Raw genomic sequence first — 21,134 nt, 5'->3', positions numbered from 1 at the left:
TTATTTGTAGAGGTAATACGTCCAGAGTGTACTGGCAGAGGTGTATGGCCAGCATTGCACCGGTTAAGCATGTGTGGGAGTTTGATATGGAGCGCCAAGGTGTAAGTTACTGTATTGATTAATCATATGTACTTATATTTATGATGAATTTGGCAATGTTATAGTGGGATATACTGTATATTTGTATTTGTAATGGAGTTAGTGTTATTGCTGTGTTGGGTGCAATGGACTGCTTACATTTTATATTTGATTTTACGATTATTGCTGTGTTGTTTTGCATATTTTATTAGGATTACATTTTAAGTGTCTGTTTACAATTTGGAGGTTTGTTTTAATTTGGAAACTTGTTTACAGGCTGAATGTTACTCAATAAAGTATTCATGTGGCACTTGGTGACTTTGTATCTACCCGATCCATACAATTCAGCACCTGCTACCCATGGTTGAGGGAACTTTGATTGGACATTCTACACATCCCTGCTAGTCAAGATGGATCGAGCCAAGACAGTACGTACATCGGAGAGATGAATTCCAACCGAAACCCTGAAACTGTTCGACGAGAGTGTGAAGCAAGACGACTCGACAGAGATTTTGAAGCCTGCATTTGATGAGGTCTGTGACGCCTATAAGAGGTTAGAAAAGGCTAATGATGATTTTATTTCGTGCATTGATGAGTCTCATGAGAATTATGTTAGCCTATTAGAATCGGCTGAGGATTATATAATTGAGTGTATAGTTGAAATGTAAGGCACATTCTCAAATACTTGCGAAAATAGACAGTGAAAAGGGTAAGCAAAAAACAGACAACACAAAGTTTATAGTTAAGAAGCTTGAACCTCCTAGATTTGACGGACAAATAAGACTGTACCCATCCTTTAGAAAGGACTTTGACAGATTAATGATTAAGAACTATGGGGAGGATCCATATGTCCTTAAGCAGTGTTTGTTAGGCGAAGCCTTGAAAGTGGTACTTGGGGTTGATGATGATTTCCATAAGATGATGGCCAGACTTGATGAAAAATTTGGAAATGTAACAAAGGTGGTGGACTCTGTTTTGTGTGAGATAAGAGCCCTTAAGCCTGTGCCAGAAGGCAACAACAAAAAACTTGTGGAATTGGTGAATACTGTGGAGAGGGGATGGCTTGATATGTGTAAGCTAGATCTTAAATCAGAAATGAATAACACTACTGTAATTAGCTTAGTAGAAAAGCTCTTACCCCCAACATTGAAAAGGGAATGGGTTTTAAAAGCTAGTGAGTCCCAAAGTGAGAAGGAATTTGGAAAATTATTAGAATTTTTAGAAAAAGAAAGGAAGGTAATAGAGTATGTGCAGGAAGGAGTGAGGTCAAGTACAACCACTGATAGGGCAGCAGTGCACAGTGCGACTCATGAGGATCACTGTTATACAGATAATTTGAATGAAGCAATTAAGCAGTTAAGAGAAAACCAAGAGTCACAACAACAACAATTAAATGAATGTATTGTAAACATGAACCAAATTGCTTCAAACTTATCAAATCAAGCTAGGAGTAGACCTAACACGTCACCTAACATTAATAAGAACTGTTGGTTTCATGGTACAGCTTCCCATAGCATTTTGGATTGTTCAGGGTTTCAGCACTTGGATAATAAATCTAAATATGAGCTGTTAAAAAGCAATAGAGTATGCTTCATCTGCTTACGAAAGGGACATGTCAGTAGTGACTGTTTGAACAGAGAGTTATGTCATATTAAAGATCAAAATAATGAAGTATGCGGTAGACGTCACCACCCTATTCTCCATTCTTTGTTTGTACAAAATTATTTCACCAGTCGAGTACAGGGATCAAATAACTTATTGTCGAGGGAGGGAGTATTGTTGATGATTGGACATATGCAGAGTAAAGGGCAAAAGGTGGCAACATTGTGGGATCCAGGTTCAAATTTAACCATGATTACGCATCGGATGGCAAACAAGTTGGGTTTGAGGTGTAAAGATGTAAGTCTCACTGTAACTAAAGTTGGAAATAGCACTGAGCTGTTTGACAGTAAAGTTTATAATGTGCCAATTACTGATTTGACTGGTACTGAATGGACTATTGAAGCTTGTGGTATCAATGAAATTACATCTGACATTGCAGAATTTGACACCACATTGATAGCTAAATTATTTGGTGTAGAGGAGTGGAAAATTTGTCGGCCAACAGGCAAGGTAGATTTGTTAATTGGCGTGGATCACAGTAGCATGATACCTCAAGTGGTTAGAACCATTGATACCTTACAGCTAATGCAAAACAATTTTGGAATGTGTGTAAGAGGTTCATATCCAGTTATGAATAAGAATATGGGTACTAATAGTGTCTTAACGGTAAGGATTAGCCACATGACTGTAGCTACTGAGGTCAATGACATCATACCACGATACAGTGAGAACCTCTCAAAACAGTTAGAAGATTTTTTTTCAGTTGAAAATTTTGGAACTTCATGTATACCTAAATGTAGTGGTTGTAAATGTGGGAAGTGTTCATTGAGTGGGGAACATAGCTTGAAGGAGGAAATGGAATTAAAACAGATAGAAGAAGGACTTAATTATGATTCAATAAATGGGTATTGGATTGCAAGCTATCCATGGATTAAGGATCCTAACAAACTCCCTAATAATGTTTCCCTTGCATATGGAAGACTAAAATCTACTGAACGAAGGTTAATAAAGCTTGGGAGCGATTACTCTAAAAAATATAATGATCAAATTTTAGATATGGTTCATAGGGAAGTTGCTAGAAAATTGAACATAGATGAGATAAGTAATTGTAATGGTCCCGTTCACTACTTGCCCCACCATGAAGTCCACAAGCCAGACTCTGTTTCTACCCCTTTGAGAATTGTGTTCAACTCTTCTTCCTCTTACCTTGGTCACGTACTCAATGATTACTTTGCAAAGGGCCCTGATGTGCTAAACAACATGATTGCTATACTGATACGTTTTAGGCAACATGCTGTGGCCCTCGTAGCAGATATTAAGAAAATGTACAACTCTGTACGAATTTCAGAACTTGATCAACATACTCATAGGTTTTTGTGGCGGGATTTAGAAACTGACAGAGAGCCAGATCACTATGTGCTTACTACTGTGACCTTTGGTGATAGACCTAGTGGCATAATAGCAATGATGGCCTTACGTAAAACCACCGAGATGGATGAATCATTTCCCCTAACTGCAGAGTTGATCAATCGCAACTCGTATGTTGATGATATACTGTCAAGTGTATCGACGGTTGAAAGGGCTAAGAGAAGTATTGTAGAAGCTAATGCAATATTATCTCGGGTTATGTCAGGTGAGAGTCCAGAAGATAATTTTCTTAACATCTTGAAAACTGATAAGGAAAAGGTACTGGGGTTGAACTGGAATCCTAAGGAGGACCTGTTTTTCTATGTGATAAAGATAAATTTCTCTAAGAAAGTAAAAAATATTTGAATGGAGCCACCCATAAAGAAATCAGAAATCGATGAGAAACTCCCAAATACGTTAAATCGAAGGATGGTACTCGGTCAAACTGCTTCGGTATATGATCCCCTTGGGTTCATTGTGCCATTCACCTTGAAAGCAAAGTTGCTTATGCGCGATTTACTAACCACCATCAGTGAAAAGGATCGAAGATTAGATTGGGATGAAGCAATGCCACAGTATATGTATGAAAGATGGAGAAAGTTATTTAAAGAAATGTATGAGTTAGAAACTTTGACGTTCCATAGATGTGTGAAGCCTAAAGACGCCGTTGGTAAGCCTGATTTAGTCATTTTTGCAGATGCAAGTAAGTTAGCTTATGGAGCCTGTGCGTACTTGAGGTGGAAAGTGTGGGAAGGACCCTTTGTAAGTAAACTCTTGATGGCAAAGAATAGGATTGCTCCTACTCGACAGCTCACCATCCCACGGTTAGAGTTGTGTGGGGCTGTGTTGGCCTGCCGGTTGAGGACTGTGATTGAGAAGGAAATAGACATTGAACTTGAGTCAGTCATACATATTATTGATTCATCTATTGTCAGAGCACAAATTTGTAATAAGTCAAGCAGTTTTATATTTTTTGTCGCTACTAGAGTAGCAGAAATTCAAACTAAATCAAAATCTGTTGAATGGTTTTGGACATCCTCAGGAAATAATCCAGCAGACTTAACTACAAGGCCTACACACCCTATGCTTTTAGATTCTGATTCTTATGGCAGAATGGACCCCCATTTATGTGTTTACCTGTTAGTGAATGGCCCATCAGTCAGTCAAATGATCTCAAACTACCAGATATTGCTCCAGTCAAAATTGTAAATAATCTATATAGGGATAATACTGTTATAATTGATGTAAATAGATATAGTAGTTACAGTAAGCTTTTAAGAGTGACTGCTAGAGTTTTGAAGGCAGTTAGGTTGAGGTCATTTAAAGGTGTCTTTTTAGTTCCTCACTCAGATGATCTGAAAGTAGCAGAGGATATATGGGTGGGGTGGGTCCAGAAGACTATAGCTGGTGACTGGGAAAAGAGATATGAGAGACTTGGAGCTGTGATGAATGAGGAAGGTTTAATATGTGTTGGTCAAAGGATTTCAGTATGGCTGAAGGATAATTGGAACAGGAGTACATTTGTATTGTTACCTGTGAGGCATTCATTCACAAGATTGTATGTTAAACACATCCATGAGATAGATCATGCTGGTGTAGAGGTAACCTTAGCCAAATTGCAATCCAAGTTTTGGGTGCCTGGAGCCAGGAAACTTATAAAGTCAGTGAAGGCTCGGTGTGTCATTTGTCGTAAATTGGCTAAGAAGACTGAAGAGCAATGCATGGGTCAGTGTCCATCTGAGAGACTTCAACCCGCCCACCCTTTTTTAATACAGCTATTGATTTGTTTGGACCATTTATTGTGAAAGACACGGTCAAGAGGCGCACTAGAAAAAGGGTTTATGGGATAATCTTTAATTGTATGGTGAGTAGAGCTGTGTACTTAGATTTAGCAGAGGGTTATGATACAGAGAATTTTTTAATGACATTACGTAGGTTTGTCTCCATAAGAGGATTTCCAAAGCGTATGCATTCTGATGGAGGCACACAGTTAGTAGCAGCTAACAAAGAATTGCGAACTATGGCCAGGAACTGGAATATGACACAAATTTTAGAGTTTGGTAGTGTTTTCGGAATGAGTTGGACATTCAACAAGTCTGCAGATGCTCCATGGGAGAATGGGTGCAGCGAATCTCTGATAAAGTCTGTAAAGAGATGTATTATGATGTCTGTTGGTACTAATATTCTTTCATGGAGTGAGCTTCAGACTTGTATGTTTGAGATTGCTAATTTAATGAATAGCCGTCCAATTGGTCTCAAACCAGGGTTTGATCCCAGTTTGGGCATTTATCTTTGCCCTAATGACTTGCTCTTAGGTCGTACAGGTGTCAGAGTCCCAAGTGGATTATGGGATGAAAGTAATAATCCAAGGCAAAGTTTTCAGTTTATGCAGAAGATTGTAAATTCTTTTTGGAAGAGGTGGCATCGAGATTATTTTTCTTCACTTTTAGTTAGGCAAAAATGGCATACTCAGCGTAGGAATTTAAGACCAGGTGATATTGTACTTATACAGGAAAACAATATTGTAAAGGGTGCATGGAAAATGGCCGAAGTTGCCGTAGCTGTACCTGGACGTGATGGTCATGTACGAGATGTAACCTTGAGGTATAAAGTGCATAAACCAGGTCCACAGTACAAAGGTTAAACCGATATGTTAATTAAACGGTCCGCTCATAGACTAATAGTTTTACTTCCTGTTGAAGAGCGTGGTGAATGTTGAGTTATGGTGGGGGGAGTGTATGATGTAATCATAATTATTTATAATTGTATATGTGTGTGTGTTGACAGGTGTCGGTTGGCCTCCTAGCCGGGTGTGCAAATGTAGGCTGATTTCTGTTTTTGTTTATTTGTAGAGGTAATACGTCCAGAGTGTACTGGCAGAGGTGTATGGCCAGCATTGCACCGGTTAAGCATGTGTGGGAGTTTGATATGGAGCGCCAAGGTGTAAGTTACTATATTGATTAATCATATGTACTTATATTTATGATGAATTTGGCAATGTTATAGTGGGATATACTGTATATTTGTATTTGTAATGGAGTTAGTGTTATTGCTGTGTTGGGTGCAATGGACTGCTTACATTTTATATTTGATTTTACGAATATTGCTGTGTTGTTTTGCATATTTTATTAGGATTACATTTTAAGTGTCTGTTTACAATTTGGAGGTTTGTTTTAATTTGGAAACTTGTTTACAGGCTGAATGTTACTCAATAAAGTATTCATGTGGCACTTGGTGACTTTGTATCTACCCGATCCATACACGTACATACTAAACAAACTTTTTCCTTACGGAATTAGACACGTTTACTGATTAATTGCGTACATACGAATCATACTTTTTCCTTACGGAAATAGACATGTTTACTGATTAATTGCGCCCCCCAAGTGCGGAACTACCGAAGCTTTCGGTAGCCACACCCTATCTTTGCAGACAACACCCTCTGAAACTAGCCTAACTAGATTCAGATATCTTATGCAAAAATGAATCAAATTCAAATCAATTTAAGATAGCGTATGCCTAGCCACAAATCCAAGTAAATAAATTAAAAGACAATTAGGATACTTAGCGGCAAATGAAGTTTCCAAAATCCTAAGCCGGAGGTACTGAAAACAGGTGTTTTCAGTACCGGCGACAGAAAATTTATGAATAGAAAATGGGAATGGTTCCTGATACCCGCCTCCCAGCGGCAAGAATGGGTACTAACCACCTGGCCGACCACTGCGTGTGTCGGAAGTTTTTTAAATTCTGTCGGACTTCAGAAAATACAGCTATATATATACCTGCCAGGTAAGTGTCATGCATAAAACCTACTGCTGTAATCAGGGGTTGTTCTGTGACCGCTGCAACAATCACACAAGGTGTAACATAAGTTTATGCAAATATTTTGGGGATTGAAAATACATGTAATTTCGGGCAGAAAACATTCTATAAACATTTGCATTTTAAGGCTCCGTTTGTCGGTGAGGGGAATTTTAAAATAACCGTTATCATTAGTGCTGCTTTCAGGCGATGGACTTGGTAGCGAGAAGTCAGAGGCCTGAGATCATGTGGGGGAGCAGAGCGGTGGTGCCATATAGGAGGAAGATGCATTTCCCAATAAAATGTCTTATTTAGGCTTTGATGAAAAAAATGCCAGCTTCATTGAATCTGTTTCCCTCCCTATCCGTGGTATTCACTGGACACCGACAACAATAAAAAGAAAAGTAAGCATAACTGAATCTCCCACCCTTCAAAGAAAGACTTGCTTATTCATTAGACACCTATCAAAGATTTCCAGTGTGTTTCTAAAAATCTCTCCCTCTCCATCTGAAGTAATTCATCAAACACCAGTCATAGGCATAGACCTAGTCATGATTCCTGGCTCCACTTCTAGGCCCACTTTATAAACTTGCCGTTTGCTAAACAATTTGGTTCATCTATGCATGATTCTCTTTGGTATATTAAGCTTTCTTGATATCTCTGTAACTGGAACTTGCATCGAATGCAGTGCAATAATTGTCTCTCACTGAGCAGGAGAGGTTTCTTTGACCGATAAATGACATATTGACATTCGATTCCTGCACATATCACATTGAAAACAATAGAGTGAGATCACATGGTTCAAACTGTTAAGGTTGTCTTTTTTTTTTTTATCTTTAATAGCATTTTGTGAGATTCCAATGTTTTCTGTAAAATGTAACAAATGGAATTGTTCAACTACCTTCAACTTAATACTGAGATGATAATATAAAGACTATGTTTATGCGATACTAGTAATAGGTGTCTCCTGTCTACTTAGTAATGTATAGTAAATGTATGTCAGTGGTTGTGATGTAACGTTTATCACTTCGTTTCGTTCATGTCAATTTTTCTATTATGGAAAATAGTTTTACAAAGTTATACCACATGATGTTCTAAAGATATCAGTGACTGTTTTTAACGTTATTACATAAGAATTCTTCCATCTTTGAAAAGAGAATAGATTAATAAGGCATGAATCGTACGTCAAGCAGGTGAACAAAAAATTATGAAACTGACAATAGTAATTTGCTTGAGTGTATTGTATACATATTGGCTCTACCACAATCCAATTATTGACAAATCTATACATGACTGTCTTTGGGAGAGGATTAGCATAGATCAACATGGCTGGTCTGCTCTAGGGTTCTGTATCCTCTGATTCTGTCCAGCTCATGGAGAGACCCATCCACATTTCTGGTAAGATTAAGACCTCATATTAACAGATGTTCCAGCTATTATCAAGACCAAGGTCTGTAAATGTATAAGCACGTTTGAGGCATGTCAGGTAGTACTCAATATCTCAAATGCTACATGATCCACAAAAAAAGTTAAATATCCCCAAAATAAGTTCAATGAAATACTGATGACTATTTTAGTAATCCTAGAAATGCCACCAAATTTAGGACAAATGACCAGCCATGGTTTGATGATACATGTAGACAAGCCAACCATGACAAATTCAACACATGGAAACAAAATCATTCAAGTGAATATTACACCATTTTTGCTGTCTCTCTGTGCTGCAAACACAACTTTCAATACTGCTGAGAGAAATTACAATAATTGCTTGAAGATGAAACTTAGAAGGAATTACCAGCCTCATCTGTGGTGCATCCAATTGGCACTGTCAGGCTCATCTTCCATTCCACCACTACTAAAAGATGACAGCAGATTGGTTACTGGCACTAGGGAAAAAGAGTGAGCTGCTTCACTGAACTTTTGAAGCTAAGGAATCAGCTGAAGATGTCCCTATCTCTGATAGTACTCATCATCCTGAACCTATTCTTACAAAATCTGCATTTTGCTCACAAATATGAAGGAAATTCTGAATAACCTTGATAGCTGGGGTTAAGAAGAGCCCGATGGTTTATTCCCTTTTGATTTTTAAGAAAGTTTCTAGTGTGTTGTCTCCAAAGATAAGTAGATTCTATGGCCTCTTTTTTTTTTTTTTTTTGTTGATGTAGTGTTTTTGGGGATGAGCACAAGCTTAGCAATATACATTTCATGTTCCCATGAGTGGCACATCTGTAAACTGCAGTAACTACAGGCCAATCTCTATTTTCCCTGTGCTCTCCACAGTTGCTGAAAATTTTTTTTAAACCACTATATTAGTATGTAGAATCTCAAGGATTGTTAGCAGATAGTCAATATGCACATAGGAAACACTTAAGTTACATGCGAGCTCTTTCAGAGATGACTCGCCATTTACAAGGGAACCTTGATAGGAGTTTTGAGTGCAGCGTATTTCAAATAGCTTTTAGCGCTGCTTTCGACTGGGTAAATCACAAGGCATTTATTTATAAACTTCAAGATCTTGGAGTGAGTGGATATGTTTTAGTATTACTTCATGAATTCCTTACAAGCAAGCAGTAGGTAGTGTTCTTGGCCCGCTTTTATTTTCGGTGTACACAAGCGATATGGCTGTTGGCCTAGAAAACAAGATTGTTCAGTATGCAAATGATGCAAAACTTGCGAGTGTAGTCAAGTCTCCACTTATATGAAATGAAGCTGCCCTCGACCTCAACTGAGACAGGCTCAGTGAATGGTGTGGACAGTCAGGTATGAGGCTGAACCCAAGTAAAATCAAAACCCTATTAACTCTTTCATGTCCAACTGACGTAATAGTACGTAAAAATACTCTATCCCCTATCTATCCAAGTGACGTAGCGGTACGTAAAATTTACCGAAATTTGTCGTGCGTGTGGTAGGGGCATTTTTAAAAATTTTCGGACGAGTAGCGATTTCCATAGGCTAGATCATACCTTGGACCGTGTATCTTGTGTATCAATACGCCAGCAAAGTAGTTTCTGTACTGCGCATGCTCAAATCCCTGTACTGCGCTGTTTCTTACCCTCTTTTCTATCAATTTTTTCACCGGCTGGACTTATTAGTTTTCCATTTATTTATATGTCGATATTTAGAGAATTTTACTGGCTTTCTCATAAAAAATAATTCATTCGCCTGACTTTAATAGTTTTTGGGTTACGAACGAAAATATAAAAAAAGTAAAGATTTTTTTGTTTTTTGTTAAATAACTCACATTTTTTTCGTATTTAGAGGGCTGGGACTCTTATTCTGACCATTCCATCATAAAATACTAACATTTAGAAAAAAAAGGACAGGAAATGAACGTTGTTGGCATAAAATCTATATTTTTGCTAAATTTTCGAAATAATTATTTTTTCGCACTGTCAAGCGCTCCCAGATACCTCGGATATCTGGGGACACAGTGTTCAAAACTAAGCGGATATGAAAGAGTTAATTAGCAGCTCTCGTATAGACTTTCCAACCCATCCTTCCCTTCAGGTGGAAGGGATTTTGCTGAATAAGTCTGCAGTTTAAAACTCTTCTATGTGTAACTTTTGATCACATCTAACTTTTCAGCAATATCTAATTAAAGTTTCAGCAAATGACGGACAAAAGTTGGCTATTGTTTTCAAAGCCTCATATACTGTTTATGAGCAATAAAATCAATGCACCCTGTTCTAGGTCATTTGTGCTTCCTTTACCAGAATACTGTTCTCTAGTGTGGATATCTGCTTCTGCCAGAGATTTCTCTCTTTTAGACAGAGTGATTTGCAGTGTTAGGTTTCTGTTTCCTAATGCAGTGGACTCCCGTATTTGCAAGGGGTGTGTTCCAGACAGAACAGAATCCACAAATACTTAGAACCCCTATAAAAATGCCAGGAACTGCCTATTTTGCTCGTTCAATCTCAAGAAAAAACCCACTGAAAAATGCATTTAATCATGAAACAGATATGAAAATATTGTAATTTGCAGATTTTTTTTCATAGAAAAATGTTATTGTTATAATACAATTAAGTTTGTTCATACTTACCTGGCAGATATATATATAGCTGTATTTTCTGAAGTCCGACAGAATTTAAAAATTCGCGGCACACGCCGTGGGCGGCCAGGTGGTAGTACCCATTCCCGCCGTGGGAGGCGGATATCAGGAACTATTCCCATTTTCTATTCATATTTTATCAGTGCCACTGTCTCCTGAGGGGAGGTGGGTGGGCACTTTAATTATATATATCTGCCAGGTAAGTATGAACAAACTTAATTGTATTATAACAATAACATTTTGTTCATGAAACTTACCTGACAGATATATATATAGCTGAATCCCACCTTCGGATGGTGGGAAGAGACAGAATAGGATTTTTTGGGAAACTAAATTAAGTAGATGATATACATCTTGGTTCCTCACCTGTTAGCATAGCCGACTTCGTGATTACTGTCACCAAAGTCTGCTTCTGCGTTACTAGAGTTGCCAGCGAGGTAGAGACCTGTAATGCTGGTGCGCTCTAAATGATCTGTCAACGGGGGCCGTGACCACAATGTGACTAGACCATATGACCATACTTCTGAGGGCACCGAAGCTAAAACCACCACCTGACCTAACCTATCAAAGTTAGTTCCATAACTTCTAGGCTAAAGAAAAGGAACGCGCCTCAAGCGACCAACCCTTCAAAGTTAAAAGCCCACCTATCCCTTTTCTATAGGATAGGATTCGTGTTGCTTCCTGCCCCCAATAATATCTACGGAAATGTATGGTCCTAGCGACTTACAGATCTCAAATGTCGTCTTCACATCCCGTCGGGAGTGTGAAGCGAACACAGAGTTGCTTCGCTAAAGCGTGGCACTCAGGATGTTACTGAGTGTCATGCTCTGTTGAAATGCTTCCGAGGCCGCGCCCTCTCACCTCTTGAGCATTCATATTAAGAAAAAATCTCAAATCTTTATGCAAACATAATGAATGAGACCTCTTAAAAGAACTCCTTGGCTATAATGCCAGGGTGTTCTTGGACATGAACCAGTCTGGTCTTTTACGGAACACCGCAGATTGTCGGGAGTGTGAAGCGAACACAGAGTTGCTTCGCTAAAGCGTGGCACTCAGGATGTTACTGAGTGTCATGTTCTGTTGAAATGCTTCCGAGGCCGCGCCCTCACCTCTTGAGCATTCTATTATTAAGAAAAAATCTCAAATCTTTTATGCCAACATAATGAATGAGACCTCTTAAAAGAACTCCTTGGCTATAATGCCAGGGTGTTCTTGGACATGAACCAGTCTGGTCTTTTTACGGAGCACCGCAGATTGTCTGTTGACCTTGACTTTCTATAGTTTTATCAAGATAAAACTTGAGAGACCCTACAGGGCACAGGACTCTAATGCCCTTGCCCAATAATTTGTGCCATACCCTTGGTCTCCAAGCCTTCGGGTCAAGGGTTAGACAGGTTTTCGTTCTTATCAAGAACGGAAGGCTTAGAGGACAGACCGCATTATGTCCTTTAAAGCCAAAACCTCTTGATGATGGCTAAACAACCTCACTAACCCTATTTGCCAGTGGGCTATAGCGGTTAGAATATTAGCCTTTCTGGTCACGTGTATTAAGTTCGCAGAAAGGATAGGTTCGAAATGCTTTTGGCATCAGAAACTCAGACTACGTCTAAGTTCCATGCCGGAACCTTTGATCCAGAGAATTTCAAGATCTCCACAGACCTCAAAGATCGTGAAGCTTTGTTGTTTGACAGAACCGAATCTCTGAGCCTAGAGGCCGTCAACAACATATTTGCATATTCTACAATAGTTAGGACTTCTAGCTTATCTCATACTTCAGACGGAAAGATAGAACCATAAGGAAATTCACAGAGGTCGAGTTGGAGGAATAGTCATTTCCCTTCACTTACTCCAGAAACGGCCTCCTCCGATTGAACACTGAAAATAGGCAGCACTGCTTTGCCTTGGCCAAGAGACTGCCATCTCTTGAAGATCTTATCGCTATGTACCGTTGAAGACGAAGGTAGGTATTGAATGCAACCTACGTCTTCACAGACGAATCGAGAGAAGGATTCTCAAGATTCTGAACCTGTGCTTACAAATGACTGAAAACGCTAACCGCTATTTCATTGCTGTCCGGTGAGAAGTCGTAGTTGCAATGAAAGCGGGGCGTTCTTCAGTAATGAAAACACAGGGGAAAGCAGCGCCTGAAGAACTGCTTCTCATGGGCTGAACATTTGGAAGTAGAGCTGTCAGGTCGGAGAGTAGGCGATGTCTTTATGACATATCTGTTAATTCGGGATGAACAATGAACAATTGTACACCTACGAATATGAGATATTTTAAAGACAAACTCAGATGTCTGCAAAATCATTCGCATTATCAGTGCGATGCAGCGGGAGACTTGCTACAGACTTCTGTTACACCGTGCGGTAAACAGTAAAATGAATAAGTCTAAGATATCTCTGTTGAAAATTCTCACAATATCGAAGGCGATGGAATCTATCGTCACAGCAGTAGATGGTCCTTCATAATTGCGAGAATCCCCTTTAATCAGAGACCTAAGTCCAAGATTGTTGGGCAGAGATAGGTTCGGTAGTCAATCAAAGCAGGGGAGATAGAGAGACATAAACAACCGTGCATCTCGGAGGCCCAGCTGATACTGAGCGGCTATCAGGCACAGGCAGTTCAATACGCAGTAGCAGAGCCTGAGCTCCCGCTGACTCGTCATCCTGAGTTGCCAGGTAATCCATATTCCACAAAGGAATGCGTTCGGCTAGAACCACCGAGCATAAAAGATATGCTCGAGCAATTATATTTAGGCGAAACGAATTTCGGTAAATATAAAAGTTGAAATGGTGTTGTCGTGACAAAACCATAAGTATATAAAATTGAAACAAACTCCTGGGAGGTTGCAGGCAACCCCGAGTTGCAGTTCAATTAGAATACTTCTCGTCTAAGTCGCAATCCGTAGAAAAACTAGGATATGCGCCTACCCCTCGGACAATTCAACTGCTTAGTAGAATCATGTCGCGAGGTTAATATACGTAGTATATTTATAGGATTCTGAACAACGATCTCCATCCTAAATTCTTTCCTTCAAGAAAACAAAATAAGGATTGGAGATCGACCACCTTCGATCTCTATCAAAGAGAGTGAAGGAGAAGTCTTCCTCGAAGGAAAGCTTCAATGGTGAACAGAATACTAACTGCCTGAGTTGCCAGCTACTCCCTTTACGAAGGAATAGGTATGATATTATCGAGCAAAAGGAAACTCTCAAGCAGGCCTATTTAAACGAAACAGAATTCGCTAAATACAGAAGCTGAGTTGGTGTTGTCGTAACAATACCTGAAGAGTTGTTCTTACTCCGAAAACTCTTGGAAGGTTGAAGGGAGTGTCAAATAAATACATTAGAACAACAGTTCTTTCGGCTTCTATCCGCAGAGGTAAATACGATATGCGTAAATGACTTGACCCATGCGTTAGCAAAATGACGCAAAGATAAACTACATAAGTATTGTAGTAATTTGAACATCAAATTCTCTACTACATCTTTCCTCAACGAGGAAGAGAGAAAGAAAGGGAAACCGACTGTCCACGTTCTAATGAATGAGACTTTTTAAAAGAACTCCTTGACTCTTTGCCAAGACTCTTTGCCAAGAAAAGGGAGTAATATTCGAATAGAGATCATCAAGAGAACCGAGGATCGAAAAGGACCGTTCAATGTTCTTATGATATTGGACATAAGACTTCCTGGATCTAGTCTACAAGTCTTTTTCTTACTCCCCGGATGAGCCTCTGAAAATGAATGAGAGCTCTTCCGACTTTGTTAATGAGTTTATCCGCTTAAACGATAAAACGTTAAAATCTATGTCAATGAGAACTACCCCATTTATGAGGGGTCCCCCACTTAAATGACAATGGGGAAAACGTCCTGACTTGACAAAACTATTAGCACTTTGCTAATAGGGGAAAACCCTTTAACATGACCGAAAGTCACCCAGGAATCCGAGTATATAATCTTCCCGATTCTCAAAGAAATCGATGAAGAGGAAAGAGGGATCGAAGAAAAAATTCGGGTATGTCTCTCCGCTAACTCCGAATCCTTTTTTAAAAATTTCTGTAAAGAAATGTCCTCAACAGCAAATAAGACGCCTTCAACAAGTCTTTTCTCTCGCAAAGCGTCCTGCCGAGCTTCCACCGAAGCGTCCTGGCGAATGTCCACAAAAGCGTCCTGCTGAGCGTCCTCAAAAGCGTCCTGGAAAGCGTCCTGCTGAGCGTCCTCAAAAGCGTCCTGCCGAGCGTCCTCAAAAGCGTCCTGCTTAGCGTCCTGCTGAGCGTCCTCAAAAAACGTCCTGCTTAGCTACGAGCGTGTCTGAGCAGAGAACACCAAGTCTTCTGAACGACGTTTCAGAGAGGAACTCGTTGAGCGCCTTGATGCATGCAAGGCCCGCCAAGAGGCGTCCTGGCGAGCGACCTTGCCAACATCTCAATGTTATGACGAACCGCGTTTTGCGTATGACGTTGAATATTTTTAAGGGACGTCCTCATGCGAGTCTCCATGGAAAGCCGCACGCTGCTCCTGAAGAGTGTGAACACTAAAGGAAGACGTATGGCTTTCTTCTTCCGCAAGGTGCTTGCCGAAGCGTCCTGGAGAATGTCTCTACTTATAGGACGTCGAGCACCTCCAAAAGCTTCCTCACGTCTAAATTGCCCTTCTTATGCCGACCAAGAGACATAAGTTGTTTGACTGTGCAAAGCAGCTTGCCGGCCGTCAAAACTTATCAGCTTGCTTTTTTCGAAGTAAAGCGAACGTTACATAACGTATACGGAGCGCCATGAGGAGAGGAGACGAATACTGATTGTTTGCTCCTCCAAAAGGTGGAATCAAGAATGTCCTTGATTACCAAATTCTTTTGGAATGCTAGCGAGGTTGAAACAGCTCTAACTTCATGAGCGTTCACTCGCAGGAGGCTCAAATCACTCTTCTGGCAAGATGAATGAGCCTCCTTAATAATGTATAAATGATGTATACATGAGCGTTCACTCGCAGGAGGCTCAAATCACTCTTCTGGCAAGATGAATGAGCCTCCTTAATAATGTATAAAATGATGTATACATGAGCGTTCACTCGCAGGAGGCTCAAATCACTCTTCTGGCAAGATGAATGAGCCTCCTTAAATGTCCCTTAGGAAAAAAGCCAGTGCATTCTTCTAAAGGGAAAATGTGGTCTTTACTCTTTCATCCTCTCGTGACGAGAGAGAGGACGTGAAGCGTCCTCTTCTCTAAAGCTCTTTAGGGGGCGCGAGGTCCTTCCGAGAACTCCAACCCGTGTGGGGAGGACGCCTCAGAGGAGAGAAGCAATCCTTCAAGATTCGTGCACGTGCTCGATCTTCGGCAGCCTGGGAAGCGACAACAGGACCTGCCGAAAGGAAGCCAGATCACCATGAAAAACCTGTAACCCTCCTTCGGCTTTTGACATGCCCTCTCCCTGGTTTCCTGGGAGTCCGACAGAGGTCTAGGCCTAGAGGCGTTATGGGGCCGATCTGACGTTCCCTCCTAACGAGAGAGAGACGTGAAGCGTCCTCTTCTCTAAAGCTTCTTAGAGGGCGCGAGTCCTTCCGAGAGCTCCACCCCCTTGCGCGGGTGAGGACGCCTCGGAGGACGAGAAGCAATCCTTCAAGATTCGTGCACGTGCACGATCTTTAGCAGCCTGGGAAGCGTCAACAGGTTCTGCCGAAGGGACGCCAGATCGGTGGGTGAGCCCCGTACCCCTCTTTGACGGCTTTCGACATGCCCTCTCCTGAGTCCTGGGAGTCCGACAGAGGTCCAGGCCTAGAGGCATTATGGGGCCGATCTGACGCCCCCTCCACAACACAAGGGGCACTACACTTCACAACACTGATTGGAGAGCGAGCATTTAGTCTAAGATTACTTGATGTAATCCTCTAGCAGACACTTCTTCTAGGCCCTTAAGCATACCACAGGGTTAGGCAAAATAAAATCTACAGGAGGTTAGAAGGTTCATTATTTCTAACTTCTGTTTACTGTGGAGGAAAACTCCTGATTCTAACACGCTCTAAAATGCGTACATGAATCCTCCTTCTTCCGTAATCAGTCACACATTACACTAATTACATTGAACTTATGCAAAGAAAACATGTAAACGTCATATATACTAAGCGAGTGTCTACCGAAAGTTCCGGTAGCCTCACCTTACCATGCAGACAACAAAGTCAGAAACTAGGCTAACTAGCTTCAGACATCAAATGCAATGAAAAAATTTACGATAGCGTATGCCTAGCCACAAATCCAAGTTAATAATCGAAAGAATAATTAGGATACTTAAGCGGCTAATGAAGTTTTCAAAATCCTAGGCGGAGGTCTGTAAACAGTTGTTTACCGACCGGCGACAGAAAAAATATGAATAGAAAATGGGAATAGTTCCTGATATCCGCCTCCCACGGCGGGAATGGGTACTACCACCTGGCCGCCCACGGCGTGTGCCGCGAATTTTTAAATTCTGTCGGACTTTAGAAAATACAGCTATATATATATCTGTCAGGTAAGTTTCATGAACAAAATACTGTGTATAATGGGTAGATATGGTGCATAGAGAAATCAGCGAACACAAGGGTCCACAAATCTCGAGAACGCGAATAAGGGGGGGTTCACTGTTAGTAGCAGTTATGACTTGGGGACCATTGACGGAAGGTCTCTTGTTTGTCACTGATTGCCTTGCCCTGGCAAGAGCAACCAGATTTGCTGAACAGCAGCACCAATATGCAGTAAATGTGCCTCAATTCCATAGGACCTTTATACTTCACACCATTGGGCTGTGGGGAACAGACTCCCAGAGGATGTCATGTCATTAGAACTTCAGAAGTTCAAGTGAAGGTGCCATGCATTACTATCCTAATAATATTCTCCTGACATTTTAATAGTACATTTTTATTTATTAATTTATTTTTTACTTTTTTAATAAGTGGGATCTCTTCTTAATGTAGTCCCCTTTACCTCCTCTTACTTCTCTAGAGAACACCATAGTCTTTGGAAGCTTGACTTTCAAGTCAATGGCACTGTGGGCTTATTCCATATGCGTAGGTTTCATCTTCTGAATAATAATAATAATAATAATATAAACCTTGTGCCTTGGTCAACATACAAAAAGGCAAAGTGACAAGGACTGAAGAGATAAAGTTACCAGATCGGGACAGCGTGAAACACATAAATGAGACAGGATACATATACCTGGGAATAATAGGAGAGGATGTAAAACACCAAGAGATGGACACCATCAGGAAAGAATATATTCAGAGACTTATGGCGATACTCAAGTCAAAACTCAACGCCAGGAGTATGATGAAAGCCATAAACATATGGGCAGTACAAGTAATCAGGAACAGCATAGGACTAGTGGAGTGGATGAAGGCTGAACTCTGCAACATAGACCAGAAAACTAGGAAACACATGACAATACAAAAAGCACTAAACCCAAGAGCAAATAAGGAAAGACTATACATAACACGAAAGGAAGGAGGGAAAGGATTACTAAGCAAAGAGGACTGTGTCAACATCGAAAACACATCACTGGGGCAACATTTGAAAACCACTGTAGACGAGTGGCTCAGGAGTGCATGGGAAGGAGGACTGATAAAAGTAGACGAAGAGCTAGAAAAATACAGACAGGAGAATGACAAACAGAACATAGGAATGGCACAACAAACTAACGCTTGGACAGTACATGAGACAGACTGAAGAACTGGCTAGCAATGAAACATGGCAATGGCTACAAAGGGGAGAACTCATGAAGGAAACAGAAGGAATGCTAACAGCAGCACAAAATTAGGCTCTTAGAACCTGAAATGTTCAAAGAATGAAAGACAGAAATAACATCTTGCCCATATGCAGGAAATGCAATACGGAACATGAGACCATAAACCACATAGCAAGCGACGACTAGCACTTGCACAGAACCAGTACAGAAAGAGGTGTGATTCAGTAGCAAAAGCCCTCCACTGGAGTCTGTGCATAAAACACCAGCTAGCTTGCAGTAGTAAGTGGTATGAACACCAACCCAAGGGAGTAATAGAAAACGATCAGGCAAAGATCTTCTGGGACTGTGGTATCAGAACAGATAGGGTGATATGTGCCAATACATCAGACATGATGTTGATTGACAAAATCACAAAGAAACTATCTCTCATTCATTGATGTCGCAATACCGTGGGACACCAGAGCAGATAAGAAAGAAAAAAATTTACAAGTATCAAGACCTGAAAATAGAAATAAGGATGATATGGGACACGCCAGTGGACATTGTAGCCATAATCATGGGAACAAAAGGCATGATCCCAAGATCCCTGAAAAGGAACCTGGAAAAACTAGATGCTGAAGTAGCTCCAGGACTAATGCAGAGGAGTGTGCTTCTAGAAACAGAGCACATAGCAAGTAAGAAAGTGCAGGATGCAACCTGGAATCCCACACTATACAAACCACCCAGTTGAATAGGATGACTGTGATAGACCACCCACCCAGCAACCCCCCCCCCCAAAAAAAAAAAAAAAATAAAATACAAAATAAAAAGAAAAACAAAAAATAAAAACAAAAAACAGCAAAGAGTCAGACACAAAGTAAGCGATCCCTTTCAACTTGATCCTAACCAGAAAGAGTAGGACACAAAGTAACTGATCAAAATGGTCTAAGGACAGTCTATTTATAAAATGTTATATTTCTGAACTTCACTGCACTGTAGCTACAAAATACCCTACGATAGGTAATGTTGCCATACACTACAGCTCACTATTTGTCTCAATGCAAGTATACAAGAAGAGCAATTTCTTTTGCAAACTGTTTTGTTATCATAGCTTAAGGCCACCATTGACGTTCAGCATAACTGGGTGTTAGTGGCAGCATTTATGTCATAGAAAGTACTGAATATGAAAATAGAAAAATGCAGACTGAAAAAAACTAAGCAACAAAATACATAATTACCTGGACATCCCTGATCTGCAGACTGAAAAAACTAAGCAACAAAATACATAATTACCTGGACATCCCTGATCCTGCAGACTGAAAAAAAGAAAAACTAGCAACAAATACATAATTACCTGGACATCCCTGATCTGCTCCCAAGGCATAGGCATGTTCTCCAAAAGTTTAAGAACAGCATGGGGCATGAATTTCAGTGCACCAAGGTATACACGTTTGTCGTGACGATACTTTCTACTGGACATATCTCCATGATCTCTAATGATTTTACGGATGTGTTCAGGTGGCATCTCTTCTTTCTGTACGTCAACAAACCCAAACTTCCTTTTCTCCGCATATTTCTTGTTGTGAAGTTGCTGCCACCTACCATAGAATGAGGCCTTCTTATAGTATACACTGCCATAAATTAACTGATTGGTGTACATTTAAACTTTGGCATCAAACATGCATTATTAAAAATATTTACACTACCCAATTTAAAGTAATCATCAATGCACTTTGACAAAACCAGCAAAATTAAATTTTGTTTTAAGAGAATTTGACTTTACAGACCTAAACAGTAATTAACGTGACCAAATATGAAAACATTAAAATAAACAGCAAGACCCAAATAAGTATAAAATGAAATTCAATGAGAAACAAGATGGGGAAGTATAGACATACAACATACTAAATACATTACCTGCGTGCCTTCTCTTGCATTTTCTCCAGAGAGACATTTTCAACCGGAGGTGGGCCAGCTTGCGAGCGTGGGATCGACTGAGCTTGAGCCTGTGCTTGCGCCTGCGCTTGAAAATGAGCATGCATCTGGGCATGAGCAGCCTGGGCCTGGGCAGCAGCAAGCTGAGCCTGCTGCTGGGCCATATAGGCCCAGGGGCTTCCTGGTATCAAATATGGCGGCAGTGCCATGTTTGGTCTGAAAATAAGAAAAAGAAAATCAGAGTGGATTACCTGGGCCAGTCTTGCCTGCTCGTTAACCCACCTTCCAGAAAAAGTTACTTAACGTATCCTGACACCAGAGATGGACACCAGTCACGAGTTATCGGTCGTGGAAGCAACACCTCGAGACCTCTACCTTCCTCTCGAAATATGGGTTTTCTCCCAAAGTACAAACTAATGTCATAATTTGAGATTAAACAGAGGTTAATGAATGTCTACCCATGCGCAGTGTAAACTTCCCTCAATGACGCTTTCGAAATATTTACTTAAAACACCTTACGTGTAGAAGATTGACACTATCTCGATGTTTGCGGAGTCACTTGTGTCAATA

General features: G+C 40.4%; 1 protein-coding gene across 1 annotated transcript in view; it reads right to left on the bottom strand.

The window, feature by feature from the left end:
- The window catches only part of LOC135220486 (pre-mRNA-processing-splicing factor 8), a 51,455-nt gene extending 30,650 nt beyond the window's left edge, over nucleotides 1-20,805 (bottom strand). Inside the window, exons 1-2 of the mRNA XM_064257619.1 lie at nucleotides 20,547-20,805; nucleotides 19,984-20,227 (exon numbers count right to left, since the gene is read on the bottom strand). Of these exons, the coding sequence (XP_064113689.1) occupies nucleotides 19,984-20,227; nucleotides 20,547-20,773 (471 nt within the window). The 5' untranslated portion in view covers nucleotides 20,774-20,805. The remainder of the gene's footprint in view (nucleotides 1-19,983; nucleotides 20,228-20,546) is intronic.
- Between the last annotated feature and the right edge of the window lie 329 nt (nucleotides 20,806-21,134).

Source organism: Macrobrachium nipponense, chromosome 2 (assembly GCF_015104395.2).
Source record: "Macrobrachium nipponense isolate FS-2020 chromosome 2, ASM1510439v2, whole genome shotgun sequence".
Classification (NCBI taxonomy): Eukaryota; Metazoa; Arthropoda; class Malacostraca; order Decapoda; family Palaemonidae; genus Macrobrachium; species Macrobrachium nipponense.
Note: the sequence above shows the minus strand (reverse complement) of the source record. Positions and strands in the feature narration are given on the sequence as shown.